Source organism: Coloeus monedula (assembly GCF_965178545.1).
Source record: "Coloeus monedula genome assembly, chromosome: 4".
Classification (NCBI taxonomy): domain Eukaryota; kingdom Metazoa; phylum Chordata; class Aves; order Passeriformes; family Corvidae; genus Coloeus; species Coloeus monedula.
This window is the reverse complement of record NC_138784.1, coordinates 70,335,367-70,362,448: the sequence shown is the minus strand read 5'-3', so window position 1 is coordinate 70,362,448 and position 27,082 is coordinate 70,335,367. Positions and strand designations below refer to the sequence as shown.

Sequence of the window (27,082 nt, the reverse complement as noted above, 5' to 3'; positions counted from 1 at the left end):
AATGTCCAACACAGTGGAGTCTTGATCCTTCCCTGAAGTGTCTCTGTTCTGCTGTAAACAAAACAGGGGTAATGTCAAAGATAAGCTCTCTGGGCTAAGAGTTTATCAAATATTCTTCACTGGGGGTAAAATCAACAGAAGGAACCAGCATTAAATGGAAAAACCCAGCAGCTGATTTCCCAGTGCATTAACAGTAGTTCTTGAAATGTTTCAGCTCCCTCTTAGAAATGTACCAAATTCTGGCTTGCAGTTCTTTAGACATACTGACTTTGCAGATTGTGCTGTGTACACAAGTATCTATTCAGATTTAGACATCTTCTGTGAAATTATATATCTTTTACAATTAACTTTTTTTCTCTCCTTTTCAGTTGTTTTTGATGTGTACAGAGACAGCAGGGTAAGTGAACGATATGTAGTATATAATTGTTTCTTCTGTGAAAACATGAAATGCCACAAAGATCAAGCAAGTAATAGCTTCCTCTTCCTAGAAGTGGTCCTGGAAAAAAAAAAACAAAAACAACCAACCAAATAAAAAAATCCCGCCAAAGCAAAAACCCCAACCAAGCAAAAAAACACCAAGCAAAACCCTAAAACCAACTTGATGTTATTCCGTTCCACAGGCCTTTTTCTATGTTAAACACTGTTGACAGTAGGAGAATAATAGGATTAGGGTTGTAAATATATCTGTGCCAGTGACGTAATTATTTAGTTAATATCTTCCAGAGAAGTTGTCCGTCCTAAAGCACAGAACTTTGGCTTCAGCTGCAATTTTCTCAGTTCTGTGAATGTACAAAAGGCAACTTAGTTTTTTTGTTACGACAAAAAACTTCTGTTATGGAGAGTCCCTGCTGCAGTAATTTAGAGTAGAATAGACTATATCAGTTGGAAGGAACCTACAATGGTCATCAAGTCCTACTGCTTGACCAATTCAAGGCTGACCGAAACTTAAAGCGTGTCGTTCTCAGTCACATGGTGGGATTCTTGGGGCTGTCCTGTTCTGGGTCAGGAGTTGGACTCAGTGGCCTTGTGGGTCCCTTCCAACTCAGGATATTTCATGACTCTTTGATTAAGGGCACTGTACAAATGTCTCTTAAACACAAACAGGTTTGGGACATTTTCTTTTAAGACAGATATTTCCTTGGGCTTTATTTCTTTTTCCCCCTGTGTGTTTTTTCACTACGGCATTTGAACTCATCAAAACTTATCCTTAATATTATCTTTGTGAGATGGGAAAATGGTTTGTTTATGGAGGTCTAGGGTAGGAAGGGATAATGGTCAAAAGAGGATATGAATGTGGTGTGCCCAGTTTATGGCAGATGGAACCGAGTTTTTTCTTTTCAAGCTGCTCCAGCTGTGGTTCTGAGAATTGGACAGATCAGAACCCTCAACATCCAGATAGTGATGGAGCTGGGGAGAAACATCCCACTTCAACTATTTGAAAGACATGTAGATGTAGTGCTTAGGGGTGTGGTTTAGTGGTGAACATGGAGGTGCTGGTCTAAGAGTTGGACTTGATCATCTTAGAGAATTTTTCCAACCTAAACAATTCTATGAACTTCAGGTACCAATATCAGAGTTAGTAACCTTGACTTCTAGTGTGAGCGGAGTATTTGGTCAGATGAATTGTGCTTGAAAGGCTCACATGTGTTGTTTTAAAAGCAACCACAACCAAAAATGCATTATGTATCCTTAAATCTCAAAACCTGATTAAGGGAATCATAACCTGATTTTGAGAATCACATTACTGCATGAAAAGTAAGTGTTTAGATTATGGGTTTTTTTTCGAAATCCTAAACCAGAAATGCAAAACCAATGTCTACATACTTTTGTTATATATGTTTGAGTCTCACTGTTTGACTTGTTTATAGTTATGGGATTGGAGAAAGTCTTTATTACAGTTGAGTTGGGTGTATTGGGAGTAAGTCCTGATTCTCATTTTCAATGTTGCTGAACTATTTTATAATTGTGTAATAGTAAATCTTGCCATAGTTTACAAAACAGGAACGTGTCTTAGTGGAAAGCAGCAACTGTACTGTTTCTCAGCCCAAGTTTTAATGTAGGTACCTAAAATGAGGCTGTGGGCTAGAGCAGCCATGCTGTCATGGAAATTACCTGCCCAGGCTCAGAACGGCAGACGTGAGGATGCTGTCAGGGGAAATGAGGAGCAGCACTTGAACATTGAACCAGATTCTGCCGTTGGGTGCTCTGCCTCATAGCTGAGGCATGAAGACAGATTATTTAAGTAAAAGGTTTCAGCCTGTGGGATCTCAAATGAGCAGTGTTTCTTCATCTGTCAAGATAAAATATATCTGTTTGTAGATTCCTCTCCGTGTCTTCTACCCTCAGGTCTTGTAAACTGCCAGATAGCCCTTTGTGTGTCAGATGCTCCTCCTTTCACACATACTATTGTGGTTTGCAACTGTTATTCATCGCTCCCCTGTCGTGTGAGTTACAGGCAGCAAAAGAATATTGTGAGCATGATTAATTTCCAGAGCCCGTGCTCCTCATCAGGCTGGTTGCACAGCAACCTCAGCTACAGAAAGAGAGAATGTTCACTCTCTACTTGTTTTAAATCCTTTAAACTCTTAAATATTCAGCTTGGAGAAGCAGGTTGTTGTTTGATAAGGTTGTGAATGACAGCAGCCCCCTTCCCATCCTCACTTTAGTTGCTTTAGAGACTATTTAGAGTCGGCTGCTGCAGGTCCTGCTCGATGAGTTGGAAGTGGGAGTTCACAAAAGCTGTTGCTCTTTGTTGTCTCCCAGGTGTGAACAACAAACCAAGTTCAAGACAAGTCACTGTGGTAAGAGAGCAATGCAGGGAGCGGCTCCAGACCGCGGCTGGCTCACAGCTCTTGTTATCGAGCAGACCAGTGCTTGTGTCTGTGCCTTGTGAGCATTGTCACTGTGCAAGAAGGTGCAGCTGGAGTTAGGGAGATGTAACAGTTCAGTTTGCATTTTATCTGTCTTTAACTTCCTTTAAACAACAGGCTTTGTCACGGGCACTTCCTTTCAGCGCCCTGCTGCTTAATGCCTTAGTAAAACAAAGCTTGAAGCTGACAGGGTGTGGTGAATCTATTGATTCCTTCTTTTAGGATGAGAAAAAAATACCATATAGTACAAGTTGGGGGATTTTTTCCCCTCCACTTAGGTGCAACTTTTTTTTCCTGGCTTGTGCATTTCTGTGCTGCCGTATGACAAAGATTACTAATAGAAGGCAGAAGATAGCAGATTAACAGCCTTACTACTGCTTTTTAGATACACAGTGCAAGTCATCTGAAACTGTATTTAAATCATGACATTGCATGTAAGACTTGAGAGAGCATTTAATCTTAAGAAAAGGCAGTTTGGTTACTGACCCAGGGTTGCATACACTCCTTTTAATAAGCCCTGGAAAGAGATGCTTAATTTGTTTTGCCACTTCTCATCAGTTTCAGCTACCAAAGCTCAGTGCAGATTTAAGACTATCTCAAGGAAACAGCTGTTGCTGTAGATGGTGCACTGCTGTCTGCAGGGGTGAAGAAACACTGCTGGGTGCTCACAAAAAACGTGTGGCTTTCAGTACTCTCAAAATCAATTTTCAGTTTTTTCCAGGGTACATTCTCTAGAGAAATGATCTCAATGTTCTTGTGAAAAAGCTGAGCTGGATGTATTTGGGGTGAAGAGGAATTTCTGTGAAAACCTTTCATAGGAAAGTATTAGGTATAAATGTTTCTGATCCAAGGAAAGATTCTCTGAACTGCTGAATGAACTTCGCCAACCATTGCTGCTGTCTGTGATTAAATTGGTTCATTAGCTTGTTTTTCTAGAGTGATAGAATGAATCTAAACCCACAGATTCCTCGTTGTGCTGCCTTGGAGCTAACAAGACACCCCCATTAGCAAAAGTAAAAGATTGCTTATAATGAGAACTTGTGACAGCTTTTTGAGGAGGACCAGTGATGGGAAATGACAGCGCAGCTTGCCCCAGTGGTGCTCTGCACTGATGGTGCCAATATTAGTGCGGAGGTGTTGCAACTCAACCATGCAGATCTGGGCTTGTTCACCCTTCCAAAACAAGTAAGAAACCACTCAGGTCTGTGTCCCCCAGTTTGCAGGTTTTTTTGAAGCTGTCTGGTTTCAGCACTGTTGTTTCTGTGCTTTGGCTTCTTAAAATGTGCTCTGTGAGAGCCATACCCCGTGGACATGCCCTGAGACAGACACCTGTGAAAGCCTGTGTGCAACCACACACTCCCTGCTGGGCTGCTGGCCCAGCTCCAGATTGCAAATCATAACCACTGGTTTCATCTCTGCTGGGACTCCCCACACCTGCACGAGGAGCTCGCTGTGGATGTTAACAGAGCCACCAGAGCATTTGTGCTGTCTCACAGGTTTCCATCATTTCCAGTCCCACAGTGTGTTAATGCCTGTGGGATAGCTCAGGTGGTGTGGGTGGGAGAGGCAGTCTCCATGTTTGTTACTCTCTGCCGACGCTTCAAAAGCATCTTTGTGAGTTAGAAACCAGATGGCTGCAGTGTAAATAATTGAATGTATTTGCTGTTTGTATCAAGATAGGCAAGATCTTTTAAAGCAAGAATATCCTTCAGAGATGAAGGAAAGGTGGAGAAAGCAAAACGAGTGTTTAGTAGCTACACAGTCTTCAGGTTTGTTTTCCAGTTCCAGTTGATCTTTATTATAAACACAATAAAACTCTTCAGCCCTGCTTATGTTACTGCAGCCTTTTCCTTCCCTGTTTGATAGAACTGATTTCTTCCAAATTTAATACTTATTTTGCAGATTTTTACTAGCAGCTGTAGTCATGTTTCCTTATAATTTATTACAATGTTTTGTTTCATTAGAATAGTTGATACTTTGTTGGCCAAGAGAAGATAGCCCCGTGCTGGGGGTTGTATCTCAAGTTCACTCAACACAAGCTATTTCTTCCTCCCCCACACACCTCTGTTTCTTCTAGTATGTCTTGTTAGTCTCTGCTTTCATTTTTCAGTTGTAAAGCAGTTGTGCTGTTGTGCACACTACCACAACTGTTTGGAACACAGATGTGTTAAAGATTACTAGTAGTGTGGACTACTAGTAATGGCTATATTAAAAGTGCCTTTAAGTTATTCTTTATTTATCTATATCTGTACATCATCTTGGAGCTTTCATGAGCTCCACTAACATTTTGCAGACCCTGCTGTCTGTTTTTAGGGTCCCTTCTAAGAACAAGAACAGCAATTTTTCTAGATTGCTGGATGGTACAGCATTGCTGAAGTGGTTTTTCATGGAAAGCAAAATCTCTTTTTGGGTGGTTAGGGGTTTTTTTGCTCGTTTGGTTGTGTTTTGGGTTTGGGAGTTTTTTTGTGGTTTTTGGTTGGTGCTCTCCCCTATTCTTTGTTCATCATCTGGGGATCTTGGTGGATCATGGGGATTAGCCAGAACCTTCTGTGGGCTCATCTGAAAGCACCTTGCACAGAAATACATTGAGTTTATTTGAGCTCTGTCTGATTTTCTGTTTAAAAAAAAGTTAAAGTAAATTAGTACATCACAGCTTGCTGTGATATAGAACTGTATAAGGTAAAGGATGTTAGAATATTTTAAGTGCTTAAAACCAGGTAGTTTCAATTTGACATCTTTTTATCTAAAGACCAAGCTTACTACAATAATTTAAGTATATATGTATTCTAATTTTTTTTTGTTTTGTTTTGTTTTGTTTTAATTCTGTGGTTTGCTTTAATTCTTCTGTGGTTCCTTTGCAGGGTAAGATTTGGTTAATAGATTTTAACCCATTTGGTGAAGTAACAGACTCCCTGCTCTTTACATGGGAAGAACTCACTTCTGGGAAAAACTTGAAAGGAGACCAGAGTGAAGGGGAAGCAACAGAACAGGTGAGGGAGGCTGGATAACATCCAACAGGATTCATGGCCTTATTTTTTTCTTTCTTTTGCTGTTATAATCAAATTGTGATGCAAATCCCATTGAAGTAAATGGAGCTCCTTAACTTGTGAAATGTAGACTCTTTGTAAGCAGAATCTACTTTATTAGTTAATCTCAACAAGTATCACCTGCTAGTTTTAGGGGCCTGCAAGGGAATTTTTAGTTCAAACAGTACAAGCCCATATTGCAGCTTTGACCCCATTGCAAAGAAGAGGCCCTGAAACTTGCTTTTATACAGTTTTGATGCACTCCTTTCAGTTTTTCTTTAAATCTGTTGCTTTTCTGTATAATCACTTAAATTTCTGCTTGTTTCCTGATATCTGTCATGTAGTTTCCCACATCTCCAGTTTTATGGTTGGGGGGACACAAGCAGAAGCTTAACTTCTGTCTCTTCCTCATCTGGAACACCCTCAGGGAAGCCTTGTCCTCTGGTTGAACTCACTGGATTTGCAGAGCAGGGCTTTTCCATCCCTCTTCCAAGCAGCATTTCCTCTGTAAAAACAAGTAACTTCCTGTTAATACAGAGAGGGAGGGATAGTCTTCATTTTTTGTATTCCAGCTTTTTTTTCTCACTGGATCTTGAGACAGAGTCCTCACATCTTAATGAGTCCTTGGACAGCTTGATAAGAGATGAAGTGATGTGTTAGTGGATCTTGGGAAATACTTGGTTGTTTTCTGAAGAGAGATGGCTGGTCAATGTGGGCTTTTCTTTATTTCCTAGCTGTTGAGCTGCATTGGAGGTCACTGAAATGACAAGCTTCATTGAGCCAATTTTAACATCTGAGAGTTTCTTTAGTCCTGTGGCCCTTTCCATAACACACTGACAGAGAAACACCACTCCAGGCTGTTATTCAGGCCATTGTCTCTGTCTCACCATGGGGCTGTTGTTATGAAAACCCATTCCATGAAACCTCCTCCTAAAAGCTGTGTCTCCTTTGTTGAAACACACTCCCAATTCTTGAGCTGTCTCTGGGACACGTGAATTTTTGTTCTGGGATTTCTTTTTCTCAGTGCCAGATGCTTTACACAGTTTTCTGTAGTGCAAGCCTGGATGAAAAGTAGAGTAAGTTGTCTTCATGTTTCATCTTACATCCAGTCACAGAATCTGGTGTGAAGTTACTGATCTCTCTTTAAAATGAAGTTGTTTATTGCTGTACAACTGGCAACTGCATTGCATGTCAATGTGTTGAACTGAAAATTATATTATTCCCCAAAAACGGTTGCTACAGTTGAGCATTTAGAGATATTTTGTCCCTTTAATAGAGGTATTTTTTCCTTCAGTAAGTAAATTGGCTGGAAATCTTAAATTATAATTTCAGTAAGGTTATAGTTGCAAATGTGTTTAAACAGGGAAACTGTGAAGACCTGTTTCAGATTCTATCAAAAATATTTTGCTCTATCTAGATCCATAGATAGATACTATTGCCCAAAGTTCCTTATAGCTCCATTATTCCAGCACCATCATAAGCATGAGTTTATTAAATACATTAATAACTGATACATTGTCAAAACTTTAAGTGAGCTAATGAAAGCCATTAGTTGACTGTTGAACATGTTTGACATTTTAAATTGCTCCTAAGTGGGCAGAGGTTTTATAAGAAAGCTACAATTTTTAGAAAGCGCAAGTTTAGTTGAATGAGTGCCAAATAAAGTCATTGGCAACGTGACTCAGTCTCACGGAGGAGTTCCAGAAACATTTCTAGCTTCATCCATGTCCACTGTTCTTGTCTTATCTCTGGTGTCTTTTCCAAAGGATTATCCAGTGTTCCGTTGTACGAACAGCAAAGTCACAGTCCAGCCCAGTCCCTACCTGAGCTACCGACTGCCCAAGGACTTTGTGGACCTTTCCACAGGAGAGGATGTTCACAAATTGATTGACTTTCTTAAGCTGGTAAGAAGTAGCAGAAAAAATCTCTGACTTTCCACCTTTGTCAGATGGAAACTCCAAAGTCCCTGGAACTGTGCTTTTGTAACTAACAAAGAGTACATAATTACAGAAAAAGCAATGTATGAAGCCATCACACAATGTATTGTTGGGTTAATTGTTTCTGAAGTGATGAAGAGCAAGCTTTCATACTGTTCTCACTTTGGTTAATTAATTTTATTTTTATGGGATGCAATGAATGTAGTTTGACAAATCTTACTGAAGGACTGAGCTGTTTCCTTTCTTATTGAAATGTAAATATGAATGTAGTATGAATGGAAATGTGCTTTTTGAACGCCTGGAGCGAATGCTTTTAACTTTCAATGTTTTTCACTTTTTTCTTTAAAAGTTAGAAGACAAATATATTAGAGAAAACCGTGAAAGAGTTGTTCTTTTTTCAATCCACTTTCTTTGTTCTTTTGATGCACAGTGACAGGAAAACATGACATCTTTGTAAGGTAGGGAAGGGAGGGCAGGTTACCTGCATCTGGATCACTGACTCTTGCCACCACCATTATGTTTTCTGGTCCTTGTATATTCCATGATTTAATGGGCAAGGCAAATTTTATTCTTTACTGGAAATAACATCCTATTGTTTGGGATGAGAGAGAGGGTTGATATTGCTCTCTTCCATTTGCTGGAAACATTATCTCTTACTGTTCCAAAAAATGGCTTAGAAATGCAGTCACTGTCTAATCCATTGTATCTGGAAACACTTGTCATGACTTATTCGTGCTCTTACTTCAGATAACTGTGTCCTAACATTATGAACTCTTCTGTTCTGTTGACAGAAAAGAAATCAGCAAGATGATGACTGAGGTACCCAGAAGCATTACATTGAATTACAAGCAAGAAATGTGGCAAAAGCTGTATTTAGCATAACTATTAAACTCTTGATTTAAAGGAAACCTGCTTTTTATAGTCAATGAAAGAACTGAAGAGCTGTTCATCCTCTGTGTCTGTTGGTTTATACAAAAGTGTAGAAAAGCTTTTTCAGGGAAACACAGAAGGTCAGGGTGAGTTCTCACTGGATTCCAGGTGCAAAGAAGCAACAACCTGAATGCAGCTGAACAACTGCTTTCCCATCTCATAATGTGAACATTGATGCCACTGAGCTACGCCTTTGGACTCCCCAAAGTCCAAAGTGTAAATACAGCAACATGTAATGCTTGTCCAGTAAAAACATGGTGTATTCTCTGAATTCAGGCACAGTCTTGCTTAAAATGTAGTCACAAAGAAGAAGGAATGTACATTTTTATCTGTAGTAACCTTTAAAAATTGTAAATTGGTTTTGTTTTGGGAGCACTTCTCATCCTTTATGTAAAAAAAAACCCCTAAAAAATGGAGAAGGGATTTTTTATTCGTTACAAGGGCTAATATTTCATTTCAGATAACAGCTATAGCTAGAGTAGACTGTTTAAGGTTTGAAAATTTTACATATTGGGAATTTGAAGTTCTGAATGCATTTCGAGTAAAGTAATATTTTCACAGTCGCTAAAGCAACAAAATTCTTTCACCTTCACCAAATTTCATTTCATTTTCATAGTAAAGCTTTCTTGAAACCTGATTTTTTTAAACATGATTACATACTAGACATCATCTGTGACTTTAATATATGTAGTTAACAACAACCTATAATTTTATATGCAGACTCAGTCTTGTTTCTTTTGTGTCACATCTCTGAGTTTCTTAAGAAAGCAATTACTCTTTCAGCTCTTAAAATTCTGTATTCATTTGGTACTTCATGTTTTTTGTATAAAGGGAAGCTTGGCTAAATTTGGGGAAACAGAAGCTCTTGTTACCAATTGCTGTTGTTTGGGAGGTGGGGGAGGACAGTTTTAGGTGAATCACAAGCTGACTTTTGGATATAGGTGTTTGCATGGCATCAGTAATTTATTAACAGTGTGCAGAGTTCCCATTGAAACAGAAGGACATTTGGAGGTTCATAACCCCTGGAAATTGGTTCCTGTTTCAAACCAGTTATGTGATGTGTGTGTGTATATAAAGCTGTTTGTGTTTCTTTGCCTTGCTTTTGCTGTCAGATTGGAATGGTGCTTGGTTACAATCTGTTCTTGGATGTTAAATCTGAGCTAAGATGTTAAATTATTACTTACTGTCTTTATTTAGCTTCACTTTTGAATGAAAATTTACTTGAGTAAAAGATTATGCAGATTAAGAATCAAGTTCTACGACACACATTGGTGAAACATCACAGATTAAAGCTCCTGGAGTCAGAACAAGTCTGCCCTGCCTTTGAAGCATTGGAACCTGCTTCTCAATAGCTTTTTGTATTCAAATTAGATGATCATTAACTCAGGGCTGGGCTATATACCTAATCCTGCTATATACTGCAGGACTTTGGATGAGTGTTTCTCAAATTTGAGTTTGATGTCTCTAAATCGGGTAGGAACTTCAAGGTGTAAAAAATTAACAACGCTTTCCTCTTTCTTTTAAAGTTTCTAGCCATAACTTAAACTGTTGTGATGATCTAACCACGTTTCCTTTACACAGATGATGCTGTGGAACTTCCAATAGATTCATAAATGCTTCTGAACTACAGAGTATTGTCTTTGAAAACACAGTCCTAGTTTAAAGCTGGAAGATAGTTTCCCACCTCTTCCATGTGGGCTTCACAAATTAATTTACCGTCTTCTCAGCTGTCTTTGCTGAATGTTCACCAGGACATATTTGGTGATGGGACCAGTTTGATGGGACCCTGTGTCCCTTTAGATGGGTAGGCTGGAGTTTCTCTTCTGTGAAATGCTGACAGATGCCCAGTCTGAATTCACGGGCTGCTCAGCCAAGCTATCCAACACTGATAGTGAACTGTAGTTTAGAGTTGCAGGAACTGGTCCTGCTTCCTGTGGGCTTAGTCATAGTGAAGAACCATAAAAGATAGAAGAGCAAAAATACTGGTCCCATGTTCAGGCCCTGGTGCAGAAAAAATACCCAATATAACAATAAGATCTACATGATCAGGTCCCCTAAAATACCATATCCCTACAGTTTAAATACATACTTTAGATGTACTTTGCTTTTTTCCCTAAATTCAGGTAACCAGACAGTGAATTTTGTTTGTCTATAAATTAAAAATTCCTCTTCTAAAAGAATTTTCACTCCACGTGTCCTTTTGATCTAGGATAATTAACAAACATATTCCTTTTGGGGAGCTGAGGGAGCTAATGTTGGTAGATTAAAAATGCTTCAGATCAATTTTACACTGAATAGTATATGACACTCTTTTGTATTTCATCATAAAAGCAGTTTCTGCCTCTAGCCATCATATACAGAAATTTGAAAATACAAAATTCCAACTGTTCAGGTCCCTTGTTCATGGAATTCAATTATATCATCACCAGTTGATGAGTAAGGACCAACTATATACTATATATTCTTAATTATATGCTTAAAACACAGTGTAAGGATGCTTGCAGTCTCATCTAGATGACAAACACAGAAGTTTTAGAGGGAGGTAACATGCAGTCATTTTTATACAGATTCTGTGCCTGCCAAACCCTGCAAAAGTCTGGCTGTGTCTGATGGCTCCAGCAGTGAGATTCAGTTCTTGGGCTGCAGCTCTGCCAAGGAAAAGTCCTCATTGTTTCACAGCCAATACTTGTGATGTTTAATCTCCCAGATGGATAGTGGGGACCAGGATTCCTGTAACCCCATTAGTAGCAGTTCTTAACATGTCCTGCCTTAGTTCAGTGTTTGGAGTAACACTCTTGTCCTTCTGGGTTTCAGACTGTCCATTCCGTTTGTTCTCCTTTGACTTTTCTTTCTCTGGTATTGTCCATGTCTTTCCTCATCCCCCAGTCTCTTATTTGGATAAATGTTAAGATCAGAATTGGCAGTAACAGCAGCATGGATAATACTGATCTGAATTTTAAAACCTCTCCCTATCCACTTTTTCCTTTCTCTTACAAAGACACGTTTTCGAGTGGTGCTCTATAATATCTAAAAAACCCCCTAAACCCTAAAAGTAGGGGAGTAGTATCCAGGCCCAAGTCTCAGTAAAATCAGTAGCACTTGTTCGATTCTGATCACAGCTTGTAAAAATCCACATAACTGCATCTGGCACCCTTAGCTAGAGATCTCATGTATCTCATTGTTACGTACTCACCTATTGCTCACGTCCAGGATGCAGATAAAAGGTACCCTGTGAGATGCAGTTCAGGTGCTCATTGGGGCAACAGAGACCTTTGCACACTCCTGGTTTCAGGCTTTCAGGTGAGCATTGCCAGGTGAAAGGACCCGAAAACAGAGCAGTGGCAGTGTGGAGATGGGTAATAGCATGACACAAACTGTGTAAAAATCCTTCTGTAGCTTTGTGCATGGCTGAGTTCAGCTTTCACAGACTGTCCCAAATTTGAAGTGTCAAACAGCCAGAGAGGAGCACAGGGAGCATAAATAGGCAAATCAGCTTGGCGACTGGTAATTGATTTCAACCTTAGACGCAAAAAGTTGTGTTTGGACACACATTACATTTTGGACATTAGTTCAACAAATAATACTGAACTAAAATACATAATTTTGGCCAAGAGAAGATGGACCTAAAGTGTAACACAGAAACAAACCATAATTCTTTTCATTCATGAAGGACACTTGGTAACACTGATGTTTAGCGGCCTAATAAATCTACCTTAGCAAAAGCTTGTCTGGCTGTTGAATTAAGTGTCTTCTATCTGAATTTGATGACCTGTGTAAAGAGAAAATCTCCAGCTTGTGGTCATCCTGAAATTATATCGAGCTAAAATAAGACTTGTTGCCATAGCTGGTGTATTTTGTGGAGACTTGAAGCTTTCTCAGCGATACAGAGCCCTTACGCAGTTACATGTGATTACAGGATTTTGTAGTAGTAATGACATTGGCACTGCAGTAAGTGTGGTTTGGGGCTTTTTGGTTCTTTCTTTTGGGGAGGGCAGACGGGGGGAGGGAGGTATCCTGCTATATTTCTTCATGTGAGCTATTGCAGCAATGTACTACCTGGATATCAATAGTGCTTTGATTGCTCCAAGGTCCTCTTAACAGCTGGCCAGGCTTCTTCCAAGGACATGTTTTGGCAGCTTGTAGGGAAAGGTTGGTTGGCTGGTTGGTCATAAACACTGGCTGCTCAGAACCTTTCTTCAGGGAAGGATGCTAGTTACAGCTGAACTTCCAGGAGAGACTTGTGGCTCCTAAACAGCATTACTGTCCAAAAGAAAGAGAATAATCAATACTTGTTGTTTCTAGTCTTTAGGGCTCAAATCCAGCTGGTGGAGGGGCTTGAAATTTTGGGTTCTGTCTTGGCTTCTGCTATGAAACTGTGTCCTGACAGACTGTAGCACTTCATTGACGTAAATGAATTATTCATCAGAGCTGGGACTGTTAAGTTCCAGGAGAGAGAATGAACAACATGTGAAGCTAAAACGTCTGTACACCAGAATGTGGAATACACAGGAGGAGCTCAGTGTCAGGATGTGTCAGGAATGATTGATGTGCATTGCAGTGACTTTGGGAGATAAACGGCAGCACTGGATCACAGACCTGTCACTCAGGAAAGGCTGGAGGCACTGTGCCGAACACCAGCAGTGTTATTTCCAAAGCTTGGGAATCACAGAATGGTTTGGTTTGGAAAGGACTGTTAAATGTCCTCTAGTCCTCAAACACTTACAGGAATGGGGCAACCACAACTTCTCTGGGCACCCTGTTCCTGTGTCTCAGCAACTTCATACAGAAAAATTTCTTCCTTAATGTCAGTCTAAACTGACCCTCTTGCAGTTTAAAGCTGCTGCCCTGTGTCCTGTCACTACAGTCCCTGGTAAAAGTCTCTCTTTATGTTTCCTATAAGCCCCTTTTAAGTACTGAAAGATTGGAATATGGTTTACCCAGAACTTTCCCCAGCTTTCCCCATCTCCTTCAGCCTTTCCTCAAAGGAGAGGTGTTCCAGCCCTGGGATCCTTTTTGCGGCCTTTCTCTGAACTTGCTCAAACAGGTCCATATCTCTCCTGTACTGGGGACACCAGAGCTGGATCCAGCACTGCAGGTGGGGTCTCAACAGAGCAGAGGGGCAGAATCCCTTGCCTTGATCTGCAGCTCGTGGTGCTGGGGATGCAGCCCAGGACATGTTTGGCTTTCTAGGCTGTGAGTGCCCATGTCCAGCTTGTGCTCAACTTTTTATCCACCACTATGTCCAAATAATACTTGAGAATCTGTTGGGAAAGTGCCGAACATGGGAAGACTTGAAAAGACAGAGAGTTAATAGAATTTTTTCCAGAGGACAGTTTGTATTTCAGAAGGTACAGGGTATTATTTTAGAGCTGAATGTTCTGGGTTGCAGTCAGGCTTATTTGAAGTGGTTAAAACTTTAAAAGTCAGAAGTAATTCAGGTGAAAGTGGCCATGGAGTTGGCATTTGGTGCTCTGGAGAAAGCAGGGAGATGAGAGAAGCAGAATAAGGACCTGAAAAGGCAGTTTTGGTAAGTGTGGGTGTCAATGCCTGGGTCCATTTGGGAGAGGTGGGTGGGATAACTGAAAAGAGGTGCTTTTTTAATGGCCCATCAGCAATGTCCTAATGTGAAGGGAAAATGGCACAGCAAGGGCTTGTAAGGATCAATCAAAATGAAAACTACGGAAATCTGAGGGAAAGGCACATGATTAAGTGTGAAAAAATGAGTGTATGGAGAAAAAATGATGGGTGATTCAGAGAAAACTGATGCTGTTAATGTTTTCTTTGCCTCACTATATTCTTTTTCATTTTTTTCAAGGAAAAGAAGAAATGAAGTAAATTAACACAATTTAGCAGAAAAACTGTACTTGGAATGGCTATTGCTATGAAGCCAGAGAGGGCATTGTGAGACCACTATACATTTTATTTCAGGGTTTGTATTTTTCCACAGCTTCGTTAATGGCTGGAGCGGTGAAATAAACAGCCTGTATAAAAATCTGTGGTTGGCAGTGACTTGAGAATACACTCAGGCACTTTGGAGGTTTGTATCAGAATTAGAAATGGCCATAATACACAGGAAAAATGGCCTGAAATAACGGGAAGAAATTTGATAAAGGCAAGTGCAAAGAGCAGTAGTTAGGAGGAGAAATCAGACATTCGAGTATAAATGGGTGAGAGCTGGCAGAGCAGCAGTGCAGTGGGAGTGGATAAGTTACAGTAGAGACCATTAAATGCAAGGTGATAATAAGCTGTTGGGGGAGGATAAAGGCAGGTGTCATTCTGGGCTAGGAGGAGAGAGGGATGGAAAAAATGAGAGATTATTTTGTTTGAGGAGAGGGTGGTGTAGTGAGATGTGTTGCTTTAGGCACAATGTTGCAAGAAATACATTGGTCATTGGAGAGTGGCCAAAGATTGACTAAAGAATCACGGAATAATTCAAGTTAGAAGGGATTCATAAAGATCATTGAGTCCAGCTCCCTGCTCCTCACAGGACTACCTAAAACTAAACTACCTAAAACTAAACTGTGGGACTGAGAGCATCGTGCAGACCCTCCTTGAACACTGTCAGGCTTGGTGCTGTAAGCACTTCCCCAGGGAGCCTCTTCCAGTGCCTGAGCACCTGCTCAGTGAAGAACCTTTTCCCAGAGCTCACATGGACAGCATCCCCGGTGCAGCTTCTTGCCATTGCCTCATGTCCTGCTGCTGGTCACCAGAGAGCAGAGACCAGCACCTCCACCGTCCCCCTTGGGGGAGGTGCAGACTGTGACGAGGTCTCTCCTCAGCCTCCGCTTCTCCAAGCTGAAAAAACCAAGTGACCTCAGCTGTTCCTCATAAATCTTGCCCTTGAGACTTCTCACCATCTTGTTCACCATCCTCTGGACACACTTGAATAGTCTGATGTCCTTCTTACATTGTGGTGGCCAAAACTGCCTTGGACTTGAAGTGAATCCCCTCCCTTACCTGTCTGGTGGTGCTGGGCCTGATGCATCCCAGGACATAGTTTGCCCTCCTGGCTGCCAGAACACATTGTTGACTGCTATTCCACTTTCCATAGTTACGTAGATTCAAAAGATTGCCCTGAGCCTTCTCTTCTGTACATGGACCACTCCCAGCTCTCTGCCTTTCCTCACAGGAGAGATGCTCCAGTGCCAGACAGATTTCTCCAAGGAGCACCCCTGAGCTGAAGAACAACTGTGAACTCAAATTGCTTAGAAAAAACTACTGCAATCATGAAACATGTTTTTCTAACTGCACTGGATGCCAGGCTCTAATCCCAGAAGGAACAGCTTGGCCTGTGATACCATCTTTGAAGCCTGTGCAGGGTAGAAGGCAGCAAAGGGTCCGACCTGCCTTCTCTGGCTGCATTTTCCAAGTTATTGCCTGCTGCTTCTGCAACAGCAAGATGCCCCTTGTGTCCTGGTTTTGGGGTCAGGAATGGACTAAGATCTGCTTCCAGTCCCTGCTGTTCCACACATTCATGTTTCTTCCCATCCAGGACTGTTTAGGCACGTTCATGAGCATTTTGGCTAATTATTGCTGGCTGCTCTTTCAGCACACACCTGCCACTTGTGCCCTGGGTCCAGGGTCAGGAAGGACTTTTTTCTCTGTGAGTTTTTTGCTCATGGGATAGTTCATTGTTACCACAAGAAAATGTGATTTGTTAGAAAAGGCAAGATCTGACTTTTTCAATATGGGAAAGGGGGCTGAGCTCTGTGTTGTTTCTAAAAGAAATCAGCCAATAGATAGCAAAGATGAGCAGGGAGAGCCCTCAGAGGAGAAAATAATCCCAGCCCTAAGGCAAGCTACAAAGAGAGTCTGGGGAATCTGCAGGAATAACATTGATTCTGCTCAGTCTTAACTTGAGACCCTTCCTCATCCTATTCCTTCACTTTCCATACGGTGTGAAAATTTCTGCCTTATCCAGTGAGACAACCCTCCCCAAACTTTAGATCTCACCTGGGGATGCCATGTGCCCTTTCAAAGTGGTATCCATGCTTGGTTTCCCTGATTCCAGGTGGAAGCCCTCGGTGCTTTCCTATCTCATTTGGGGATGTGGTGGTTCAGCCCTTCTCAGTGCACAGGGCTGAAGAGGAAAGGAAATTCAGCTCCAGCACAGGGTTTGGATTTGGGTTTTCTCCCTTTTCCAGGAGGCGATGATCCACAGCAAGAAGTCAGCCGGAGTCCAGGAATAGCACTTTGTCTCTCATAGAAACCATTTGATTGGCATCACTGAGCTGCAAAAAGACCCGGTGGGCTTGGTGGCAGATTCTGATCGCCTGGAGACAGGTTTTTCAACCTCATCTCACAGCAAGAGGAAGAAAGCTCATCTGGTATCCTTTGTACTTGCATACACCTGGGAAAGGGATAGCAGATCTTTTGAAAGGAAATGCACAATGGGGTCGTGCATATAAAAGGGAGGGAAGTGTCTGCAGAAAGGCCTCTGTCACAAAGTGTTTGCCCTTTGGGATTTGGTGTTCTTTGGAGCATGAATACCTCCAGAAAGAAAGAAAGAAAAAAAAAAGTATGATGGAATCATACATCATGGATCTCCATTTTTGACCGAATTTGATCAAGAGCTTTCTTAAACGTATTAAATATCATGAAAGCAGGCAGCTAGGTAGAAAGATGGGCGAGAGTGAGATCTCTGAAAGCCCCTTCCTGAAGGAAAGGCTGCAGTGGTAGTTTCTGTAGCAGTGGGTAATGAATCTATGAGAAATACGTATTGCAAATGCCCTGAGGGCAGGAACACCTTCAGCATAAATTTCCTTTATGAGTCACTATAGAAATAAACCCCCAAACCCAAGTCTGCACAAGCCCTACCTACATTCTGCTCCCTTGCAGGTAAACTGCAAATGACTTTGAGTCAGAAACATTAAACTGTCAAAGAACTTCTACACTGGACACTTTTAACTTGCTTTGGATGACCCTTTTCCATGGAGAAGACTTGAAAATAAGTGCTAATGGGTGCTAATTGCTGCTTTTTCACCAATCAGGTCTGTATAGGCCTAAGCAGTGATTGATGATGGCTCCTTCCAGTGCCTGTGATTTATTTGCTGGCTAAGCCATTAGGGAAGCATCATGGATTTCTAAATAAAATATGTGACATCTTAAATACTTTGGCAACCAGTAACAGAACCAGTTTTTTATGTCTCCAGATCATGCTCAGCATTTCTCCTAGTATGTTAGGAAAAAGGGTTTTTCATAAGCCTTTCATAGGATTTTTTCATAAATCCATGAACATCTGAGACCCTCACTGCACACAGCCTCTGTCATGTGCATTCAAGGAGGAGATTGGAGCACTGCCCAAGGATGGAGTTTGCTTCACACTGGGGTCACAAGATGAAGAACAGAAACTGGTATGTAATATTTGGACATCTGGTTCCCATTTGTCTAATTCAGCCTGAGATTCTTCCAGGTATGGAAACAGTTACTGCACTTGATGTTAATTTCCTAAGCAAAAGATTATCTGCTTCTCTTTAACATGGACATATAATCTCCAATTATGTTGTTTTAATACATATAGCAAAGATAATTCTCCTTAATTATTACCTTGAGCACATGGCTGCAGATGCTGTTCACAGATTTTTGAATTTTTTCAGTAGAAAATCTGCATTAGTCCTAAATATTGAAGTGTTTTTCATTACCGAGGGTGCTAATAAGTTATTCAGCCTACAGCTTTCATGTGTCAGATCAGGGCTGTATTGACTTCATGGCTGCAAAGCCCTCTTTAAATTTAATATAGGGGAAAAACAGGACTCAACCCTGAAATAAATTAGCCAGAGTTGTTCCAGACACCTGCAACTGCCACGTGTAACCAACCACCAGTCTGGCACCTGACTTTTATAGCTGTAGAAGCAGGTTTCTGTTTGTAGTGGCATTAACCAGCTACTGGGAACCTCTGGAGCCTGAGAACAGCATCATGTCCTGCTGCTGCTGAGGCATTTTCCTCTGAGGCTTCTTCAGCAAGGACTTCTGACTGCAGAAGGTCCTCCCTGGGCAGGACGTTCTCCCTCGTGCTCTGTGCTCACTGCAGGGGTCTCCCTCAGCAACAGGAGCCTCCTCAAGTGGTTTTCTCCCACCCATCTTGAGGCTGGGAGAGTGGGGAAAGGAAGGAGGCACAGTGGCAGGATGAGTGTGTTACACAGAGATTCAGGCTGGAAGAAGCTGCTGGAAAACATGGGAAAATAGTGGCATTTAGCCTTTCTCAATCATAGAGGTTTCTCCAGCAGAAGTGCAGAAGTTCAGATGAGAAATTGGTGCTGCTTGCCTTGGTCACCCCTTACAGGCACCTAAGAGTGCATCCATGACTTCCAGGAACTCTGTGGTGATGGGCTGAAAACCACAGCTAAAACCAGGGAAAAGGAGGTCTCCCCTAGTGGGATATTGCTTTGTAGCTTACTTTTATCTCCTGTGGTATCCCTTTATGGGAGTCTGGACTTGCAGCACGTCTTGCACTCAGAGCACCCCAAACCCTGCAGGGAGAGGATCTTCATGGCCAGGAACTGCAGGACTGAGTATCCCCGTAGAAAAGGGACCAGAAGGAGCCAAAACAGAGGCTAACACAAATAAGCCCAGTAAATCGTTCTGCAAACAGTAGGAAACCAAATTCTGGTTTCCAAACTTCACCTCCTCTGTACCTACACAGAATCCCTTGCATTAAGCTCATCCTCAGACTTCTCTCTGTGTTCCTCAGCCATGGGCAAAGCACAACCTCCTGGGGATAATTTTGAGCTGTTCCTGGGCTCTGCAGCTCATGGGCTCTCTGGTCAGCCGGAAGGACAAGCAGAACTGATATCTGCTGCCCTTACACTACTGCTTATTTAGGGGAGGCACTGATTTCAGACTCTCCTTTTCCTCTACCCAACCACTGTTTTTCATAAAACGTGCAGCTGTTTCATGTATTTGATTTTTAACTGTCAAAATTGATAGCAATGGCCCAGTGGACCACTTGTGGGCACAAATGGAGACAGAGTAGTCACAAAAGCCCTTAAGGCTAAAATGTGGGGTGTGTTTAGCATCTCTCTGGACAAATCTTTCTCCCACTGCTATCTCCCACTGGAGTTGCATCCATCATTCTGCCCCCAATCCTGTGTGCACAGAGCCTGTGCTCAACCCATAACATTTCACAACATTTTCCATGAGCCTCCAACAGCTTGTTAAATAGGATAATCCTGGCAGCATACTTCCTACAAATGCTTCCATTCATAGATCCAGCACTTGCTTCTCCTAATTAAAGGCAATTCTCTCAGACTGGGTATGTTTTACCATCAATAAAGCGAAAGACATCTTTAAATTAAGTAAGAAACCCAAAATACTATTAAGATGAGATAACATACCTGCTATCTTTGTAAAGTTTGAGTTTCCACTCTAATTAAAATACAATTTATGACATTTAGATCCTAGCCTATACATTTTTCTTCCTATTTGATGATTTTTCTTACAATAGCATTCAGGGGGTTTTTTTTGGTTTTGTTTTTTTTTTTTTTTTTTGTGTTTTGTTTTGGTTTGGTTTTTTTTTGGTACCATAAGACTATCTTTTGGCAAAAAAAACTATAATGAATTTGGGGAAAACTAAGACAATTATTTAGGATTTCAGTAACTAAAGGCTGTACTTTGTCAAATGTCACATTTGAGTAAATTCTATTATTTTGAAATTCAGATGATGTTTATTAGGATTGAGAGGAATTGTAGAGAAGAAATAAAAAATAAGGGGCAGAGAGTTACTAGAATGAAATACAGGGGTAAAAATGAAGAGTGGAGCTGGAGAGAGATGGTTAACTTGATCCAAGCAATATTTGTGTGTAGTTTTACGTTGCTGAGGATTTTTACTGAACTGGATCCTTTTGTAGACAATAACACCATGCATGAGCTTTTCCAACAGTGAGATGTCTTGCAAGTTGGACACAAACCTAATTATTCCAGGTTTGGTACTCTGACATTAAAAAATTTAAAAGGCAGCATAAAATATGCCTTATTGCCTATATTCTTGCAGTTATGTATCTCTAGGGTACTGTAAGGTGGCTCTTTGTTCCAGCTTGCATGTTTCAGCTGTGCCTGGGGTGTGTGGGAGGAGATGGTTTATGAATGTGTGCATGGCTTCGTGCACAGTTATGCAAGAGCTTGTTTCTTAAATAGAGGAATCCCGGAAAACACAGAGAGAACATGGCCCACCCACCTTGGAGAACCAAAACCCCCTGCAGGAACCTCACACCTTCTCCAAGATTCATTCCCAAGGGGGAACGAGGAGAAGGGAGCAGATTTACACAGTACTGTGCTACGTGACATAAATGAATGTTGCAATAATCCAATTTATTTCCACAGCTGGAGGGGCTGTCCACGAGATGGCATCATCCAGTCTAAAGACTCAGGGAAATGACCTGTCCTTGAGGTCAAGGGCAAATATGCTACAAAGGTGATTCCTGGTGCAGTGGCACATAAGCCAAAAAAAACCCAAAAAAGGCAAGAAAAGCAAGAAAGCAAAGCATATTTTCAGTCTAAAGTGATTGATTTGGTCCTCTGTGCTTGATCAGGCAAATCAGGTGTGTGTGGAGCCAACTTCTGCTCTGGAGAGTGATGAGAGAGGAAACAAGGGGAGCCAGAAATCCCGATGCCCAAGTTACAGTAAGGAAGGCCAGCTAAGCAATGGCTACATCCCAGAAGTTGGTACTGCGCTGGAAGAGGCTGCCAAAGCAAATTTGCTAACAGAATGTGTTTTGGACCTCTTTTTGCAGCCCTCAACAGCAGTGTCAGAGCTTCTGGCTTAGACTGGCTGGGGGCTGGCCACAGGTACAGGGTTTTTGGGAGGACATCAGCATCTAGGTCTGAGCTTGCTCCATAAAGTGATGCTTGCTCCAGCATCTTGGACATCTCACATAGGTTTGTTACTCCCACAGAGTCAGGTGTGGGCTGAGCCCTTCAGTTTGGGGTGTTGCAGTTGCTGCTCACCTCAGAGCAAGGCCAACTGTGCCATTCTGAACTCCTACTTCTCTGTGGCTTCTCCTGCAGCATCGAGCCTGTTTGCAGGTGTGTCAGACCACCTTTTCACCTCTACCTCCTGTCACAGCTCCTGGAGCATGTTTTGGAACCAATAACTCAGCAATTTAATATTAGCCAATAACTTAACAATTCCAAAAACCTAACTGGGAGAAGCAGATATTCTCTTCTGGCTGTTTCTAAGTCTGAAAACTCTACACGTTCTTACAATTTCATCTTTGGCTTTTTCATGCTCTGAGGCCATGCACCTCTGTGCCCTCCTTCCCCCCTTTTCCCACCTTCCCTCATTTCCTTCCACAGAACCATTTCTGTCCTACAAATGTGAGCTTTATTAAATTGCATTCACAGCTCGTTAGGGCCTGCCAATTCATCTAAGGGAGCCCAAAAGCCAATATTTCTTGTGAAAAACCATTAAAGCCGGAATGGGGAAGAAGAAGGACACCCACAGACCTGCTCACAAGCTTTGTGCCGGGCTGCAGCACAGAAGCCTGTCTGCACCTAAAAGACTCCGTCATTTGGCACAGCTTTGCACCAGCAAATGTGTAGGGCTGGATCCTGTAGGGCTGGCAGCACATCCCCACCTTGGGGAGAAATCTCAGCACAGCTCTCACAGCAGAAAGGCCTCATCAGCAGGCTGTGAAAATCGAGATTTCAGGTTTAGTTCACAAACTTGCTCTCAGATTTCATAGCAGCATGAAAGCTTTTGGATGGGTGTGTTTTTTCCATCTTTGTGATAAAAATTAATATAAATATAATGATGTTGCACCATTGCACCAGCAGTACTGCTTTTCTCTCTGAATAAGGACTAAATCATTAAAGCAGTCACAGGTTTTAGATATCCAGAATACAATGATTTTTTAATAAATGCTCTTGCTTGTGTAATTTCTAATAGAACAGCTATTCTGCATCAGTCCTGCTGGAGTCTGCATCAGGTACAGCCCCTGAGCTACTAAAGTATCACCATTCCTTAGATATGTTCTAAAACATCTGCAAAACTTGATGGGATCTATAAAGAAATATTGCTCCTTGTTGAGCAAAACCCCAGCACATTTTCCTGGGGCTTTAGGCACGATAATTCCAGAGTTCTGGGTATATGGCAGCAGCAACAGGACTTTTCCTGTAATGTGAGTTAATGAGTGCACGGACAACACTTGCAGCCCTTCCTCCATTGGGGAGCAGATCAGGGGGGATGTAATTTTATTGTCCCTGCTGAGAGCTGGGCACTCAGGATAGAGGCAAAAAAAAAATAGCTTTTGGACTTCTCAGTCAAGAGTGTAGGAAACGAGTCATTAATTCACATTTTCAGTTGTGCAGAGAAAGAGGAAAAAACAGTGTTTTCATATGGTTAGAAGAATAAATTGTTATTTTATGCATTAGGAAAGGGCTGCCAACAGGGCTTTAGACTTTCTCTCCAAACAAGAATAGGTGGCCTTTCAGATACAAAAGTGGAAACAAATGTGCTTCTTAGCACATATCTTCTCTCATTCAAAAAACCCCTAAAGAGCCATGTACTCTGCTGATAGAAATCAACACAGCTCCAAAGTTATACCCTCTGAGACACTGACCACAGCTTACAGGCAGAAGTGATTCAAAGAGTAGCACTGTGGCTCCTCTAACACCAGCTGAAGGCCAGTGGGGAACGGGGAGGTGCAGGAAATGGTTTTGGGAAGCAGCTCACATTTATCTCACTGCCACCGGGGGCAGCTCTCCATGCAAACCAGGGCTTTTGCATAAAAAATAAACCTTAGGCCCTCCTGCTGATCTACCAAGCGCTCAAAGCTAACCTGTGGTCTTGTATTTCCCACTGATTCATTTATTAAATGCCTTTCAATTGTTCCCCCCACCACATTCCCCTGCCCCTCGCCTTGGCCACTCCCTCGGGATCTCCCTGTTGGTTCCTGTATCCCAACTCCGCCCAGGTACCGCCCCTGAGCCTCTGGGAAACCCCCTGCACCCGGATCACCAGGTCTCTGTGCCTTTGGGGATCACTGGGACAAGATGTAACCATTAAAAGATCCTCTGAAACCCTCATGGCGAGACCCTTCTCGCCTCCTTCACCGTCACTGTGTTGTAGAGCTGAGAGCTGCCGGAGCAAGAGCGCGGAGCCGTCCGAAATGGACCTCGGGAGGACAGAATGGCTGCCCTGCCCTCAGCAGCCCTGCTGAGCTCCCAGGGAAAGCTGCAGCTTGCTAAACTAAACCTAGCACTGCCACACCAACCCTGTGCTGCATTCAAACAACCTGCTTAGGATCCGTCCTTCCTCAGCCCCATGACAGAGCTCTGCCCAAAGCCCCTGGCTGGCTCTGGCATCATCTCCACAGATGCTGGTGCCTGGCTGCTTGTGTTTGGTGTCAGGGCATGGTCAAGGGGATGCTGGGACCATAGGTGTTGACTCATGCTTTCAATTTATCTATGTAAAGTTTGGGAAAAAAAAAAAATCCCTTTTTATCTTTTCTATGCAATGCCACCTGCCGTGTAGAAAAAAAGCCATTGGTCCCTGACTTTCCTCCTTTTATTATTTATTTATTATTCCTCCTTTTATTATCAAAAAGGTGATGGTTTTTACCCCAAGGCATTTCCAGGGGACAAGAGGAGCGTGCAGCCAGTTCATATAAAGCAATCCTGGTCGGAGAGGCCTGCTTCATCTCAGCTGCAAAATTAGGATGATGTTTGTTGTAGCTTTTGCAGCAAAGGAGGCCTGGAGGCAGAATTTTGAGGAAACTGCTGAATGAGGAATGTTTTTGGGAGCGTCACTCCCACAGGGAGGGCAGGGTGAAGCAGAGCAAGTCCTTGATTTCTCAGTTCAGCACAGGGCACATCAGAGGCACAAACAGGCTGTGTGAGAGCCTTTTGCTGTGGTTTATACTGGTTTAACATCAATAAGTAGCAGGGTGGCAGAGCACCCCTAGCAAGGCCCCACTGCCGAGCCATTAAGCAGCAAAGATGCTTCCTTGGATGTAAATTCATTTTACCAAGGCTGAAAATAGCCCAATCAAAGAGGTTCATTATGGTGAATAAGTGCATTGCTAGAAAAGGGGGGAAATGGGTAGAAAAGGGTTTCTCTTAAAGCCCCTAAATACAAAGTCCTTTCTGTTCCTGACATGCTGAGCGGCAGGACTGGGAAGGTGTGACAGCCCTTTGGGTGCCCACACAGCCACACCTTCACCAGGACTGAGCAGCCAAGGATGGAAGAAATGCTGGATTCTGTTCTAAGAATTGTGTTTTCCTACTAAATTTTAATTACCTTTCCCAAAATATCCCTTGTTCCTGCACAGTTGGTAAAAAGTAGTGCCAGTTACGAATATCTCTATCATTTCTCTTTATTTAGGTCCTTGCAGTTCTACAATTTCCACTGCAACAAACTGGGAATAGCTGTATTTGGAATTCTCCCCTGGAATTTTACCAGGATCATGCTGTGTTGGCTTGACACTGACATTGGAGAGGGGATGATGATGGTGACGTGCCACCTTGACACCTGTTGGTCGCTGCTTGGCACTTGGAATGCTGATGTCGGGAACCATCAGGCACAGCTGGATAAAATCAGGATGTGAAGTTGCCTGGTATTAAACTGCCTCAGCCACCAGTCTCCCCCATATATACCATAAGGAGAAGCAGTCCCAAACTGACACCCCCAAGATCTACCCCTGCACCAGCAGTTCATGCACCTGCTGCCCCCAAACCACAGCCACCCCTTGTTTTTTTTAAATAAAAATTGCTCCCTAACAGGAAAATATTCCCACTGCTCATACACATGCATGCCCACATGGCTATCAGCTTGGTTTTTCCAAATTTATCCAGACTTCTCTTAAGGGAGAAGGCAAGGAGAACTTGTTTTTCTTATGACAGCATAGAGGCAGATGAAGGAGGAATATTAAGAGGAGTAAGGAAAAGATAGGAAAGAAGTTGAAAACAACCCTTTTTTTCTCACATAGTATATACTCTGAAGGCAACCATTCTCTGGCAACAGGAACCTGTCTTTCTGTCTGGGAGGTGATTTTTAAGGAGTGCAAGGCACTGTGCATGTTAGTGCAGCGGGTCCTCCTGGAAGAAGTACCACAGAGCTGGGGGATGGGAAGCAGTGGCAGGGCAGATGGGGCTGTTGTGCTGGGAGGTAACAGGAAAAATAAATGAGCCTGTGTTAGTTCACAAACATCACAGATGTGGCTATTCCAGGCTTGCTGGTGCAGTGGGTTCCTGGAACAGAGCTGTTTGTCTGAACAGCCGTCCTGTGTGCTCAGCCCCTGACAAACACAGAGTCACCCAGGGTACAAGAAGACCCATGTCACATTGCTATAATAAGACATGTGGCATCATCAAGCTGCATCCCTCTCCAGGAGAATGGCAGGCATTTCTGGAACAGCCCTTTTCACTAACTAAAGGAGCTCTCATTGAAAAATAACCCCACCTGCTCTAAACTTCATTGTCCCATTTGGTGCATAAATTAAGAGTCAAACAGACTCTGATGCTAATATTCAAGGATTTTAAGGAAGAGGCAGCAGCAGCTATTAGCACAGGGTCTGGCTTAGATGCATTTTCTTTTTCCAGGCCTTCATTCACGGCATGATTCCCCTGCTGTTCCACTCTGACAAGGAACAATGGTCTTATCTGCACAGCAGATACACCTAAAACTAAGGCTGAACATGAACAGTGCATGCACAATCTCCAAGAAGTCTGAAAGCTGAATCTTTCCGGATGGTCCCTGCAATGCTTGGTGATGTTTGTCTGTTTTCCCAAGTTAGCAGAAGGCTGGAAGCAGCTGTACAAGGGTAGGATGAGCTCACCCTAATCTCAAGGCTTTTCTCACACTGGTGAAGTCATCTGCCCATAGATCTCTGATTATCTGTGTTCAGGTGTCTCTGTCAGATACAGACCCTCTTGCCACCTTCTTATCATTTGACCCTGGCCCAGCATTCTTAGTTAAGGCTGATTAAGACTGTGAGCACCAGTTGTATGACATGTCTGTGGTGCACACAGTCCAGCTGGATCAGGCAGGATAAAGTTTCCGAGGGTCTTCAGTCTGGGCCATCATTTGTCTTGAACAGGCTTTGAGCATTATGGCTTACATGGGAGATACACTGGTGGACACTATCACTTTTCTCCATGATTTTTTAAAACACAGAAGTAGCTGACAACAGTAGCTGACAAGTGGATTGTTGACATACAAAACTCAACCTGCTCATCGACTTCTAAAGGATGGAAATGATTCAAGTCAAACCATGGCTCCAAATGACACCGAAGCTAATGGGCTCCGATACTTCAGGAAGTTGGACAGATGAGGTTCATTCTTCAGTTCTCCTAGAGAATATCCACCAAGGCCCATTTTGTAAGG

At 42.4% G+C, this 27,082-nt stretch overlaps 1 protein-coding gene across 1 annotated transcript in view; it reads left to right on the top strand.

Annotated features, from left to right (window-relative positions):
• Positions 1-10,975, top strand: part of CDC123 (cell division cycle 123) — a 33,088-nt gene extending 22,113 nt beyond the window's left edge. The window contains exons 10-13 of the mRNA XM_082279989.1: positions 369-397; positions 5,732-5,860; positions 7,663-7,800; positions 8,625-10,975. Coding sequence (XP_082136115.1) covers positions 369-397; positions 5,732-5,860; positions 7,663-7,800; positions 8,625-8,651 — 323 coding nt within the window. The 3' untranslated portion in view covers positions 8,652-10,975. The remainder of the gene's footprint in view (positions 1-368; positions 398-5,731; positions 5,861-7,662; positions 7,801-8,624) is intronic.
• The last annotated feature ends 16,107 nt before the right edge of the window (positions 10,976-27,082 follow it).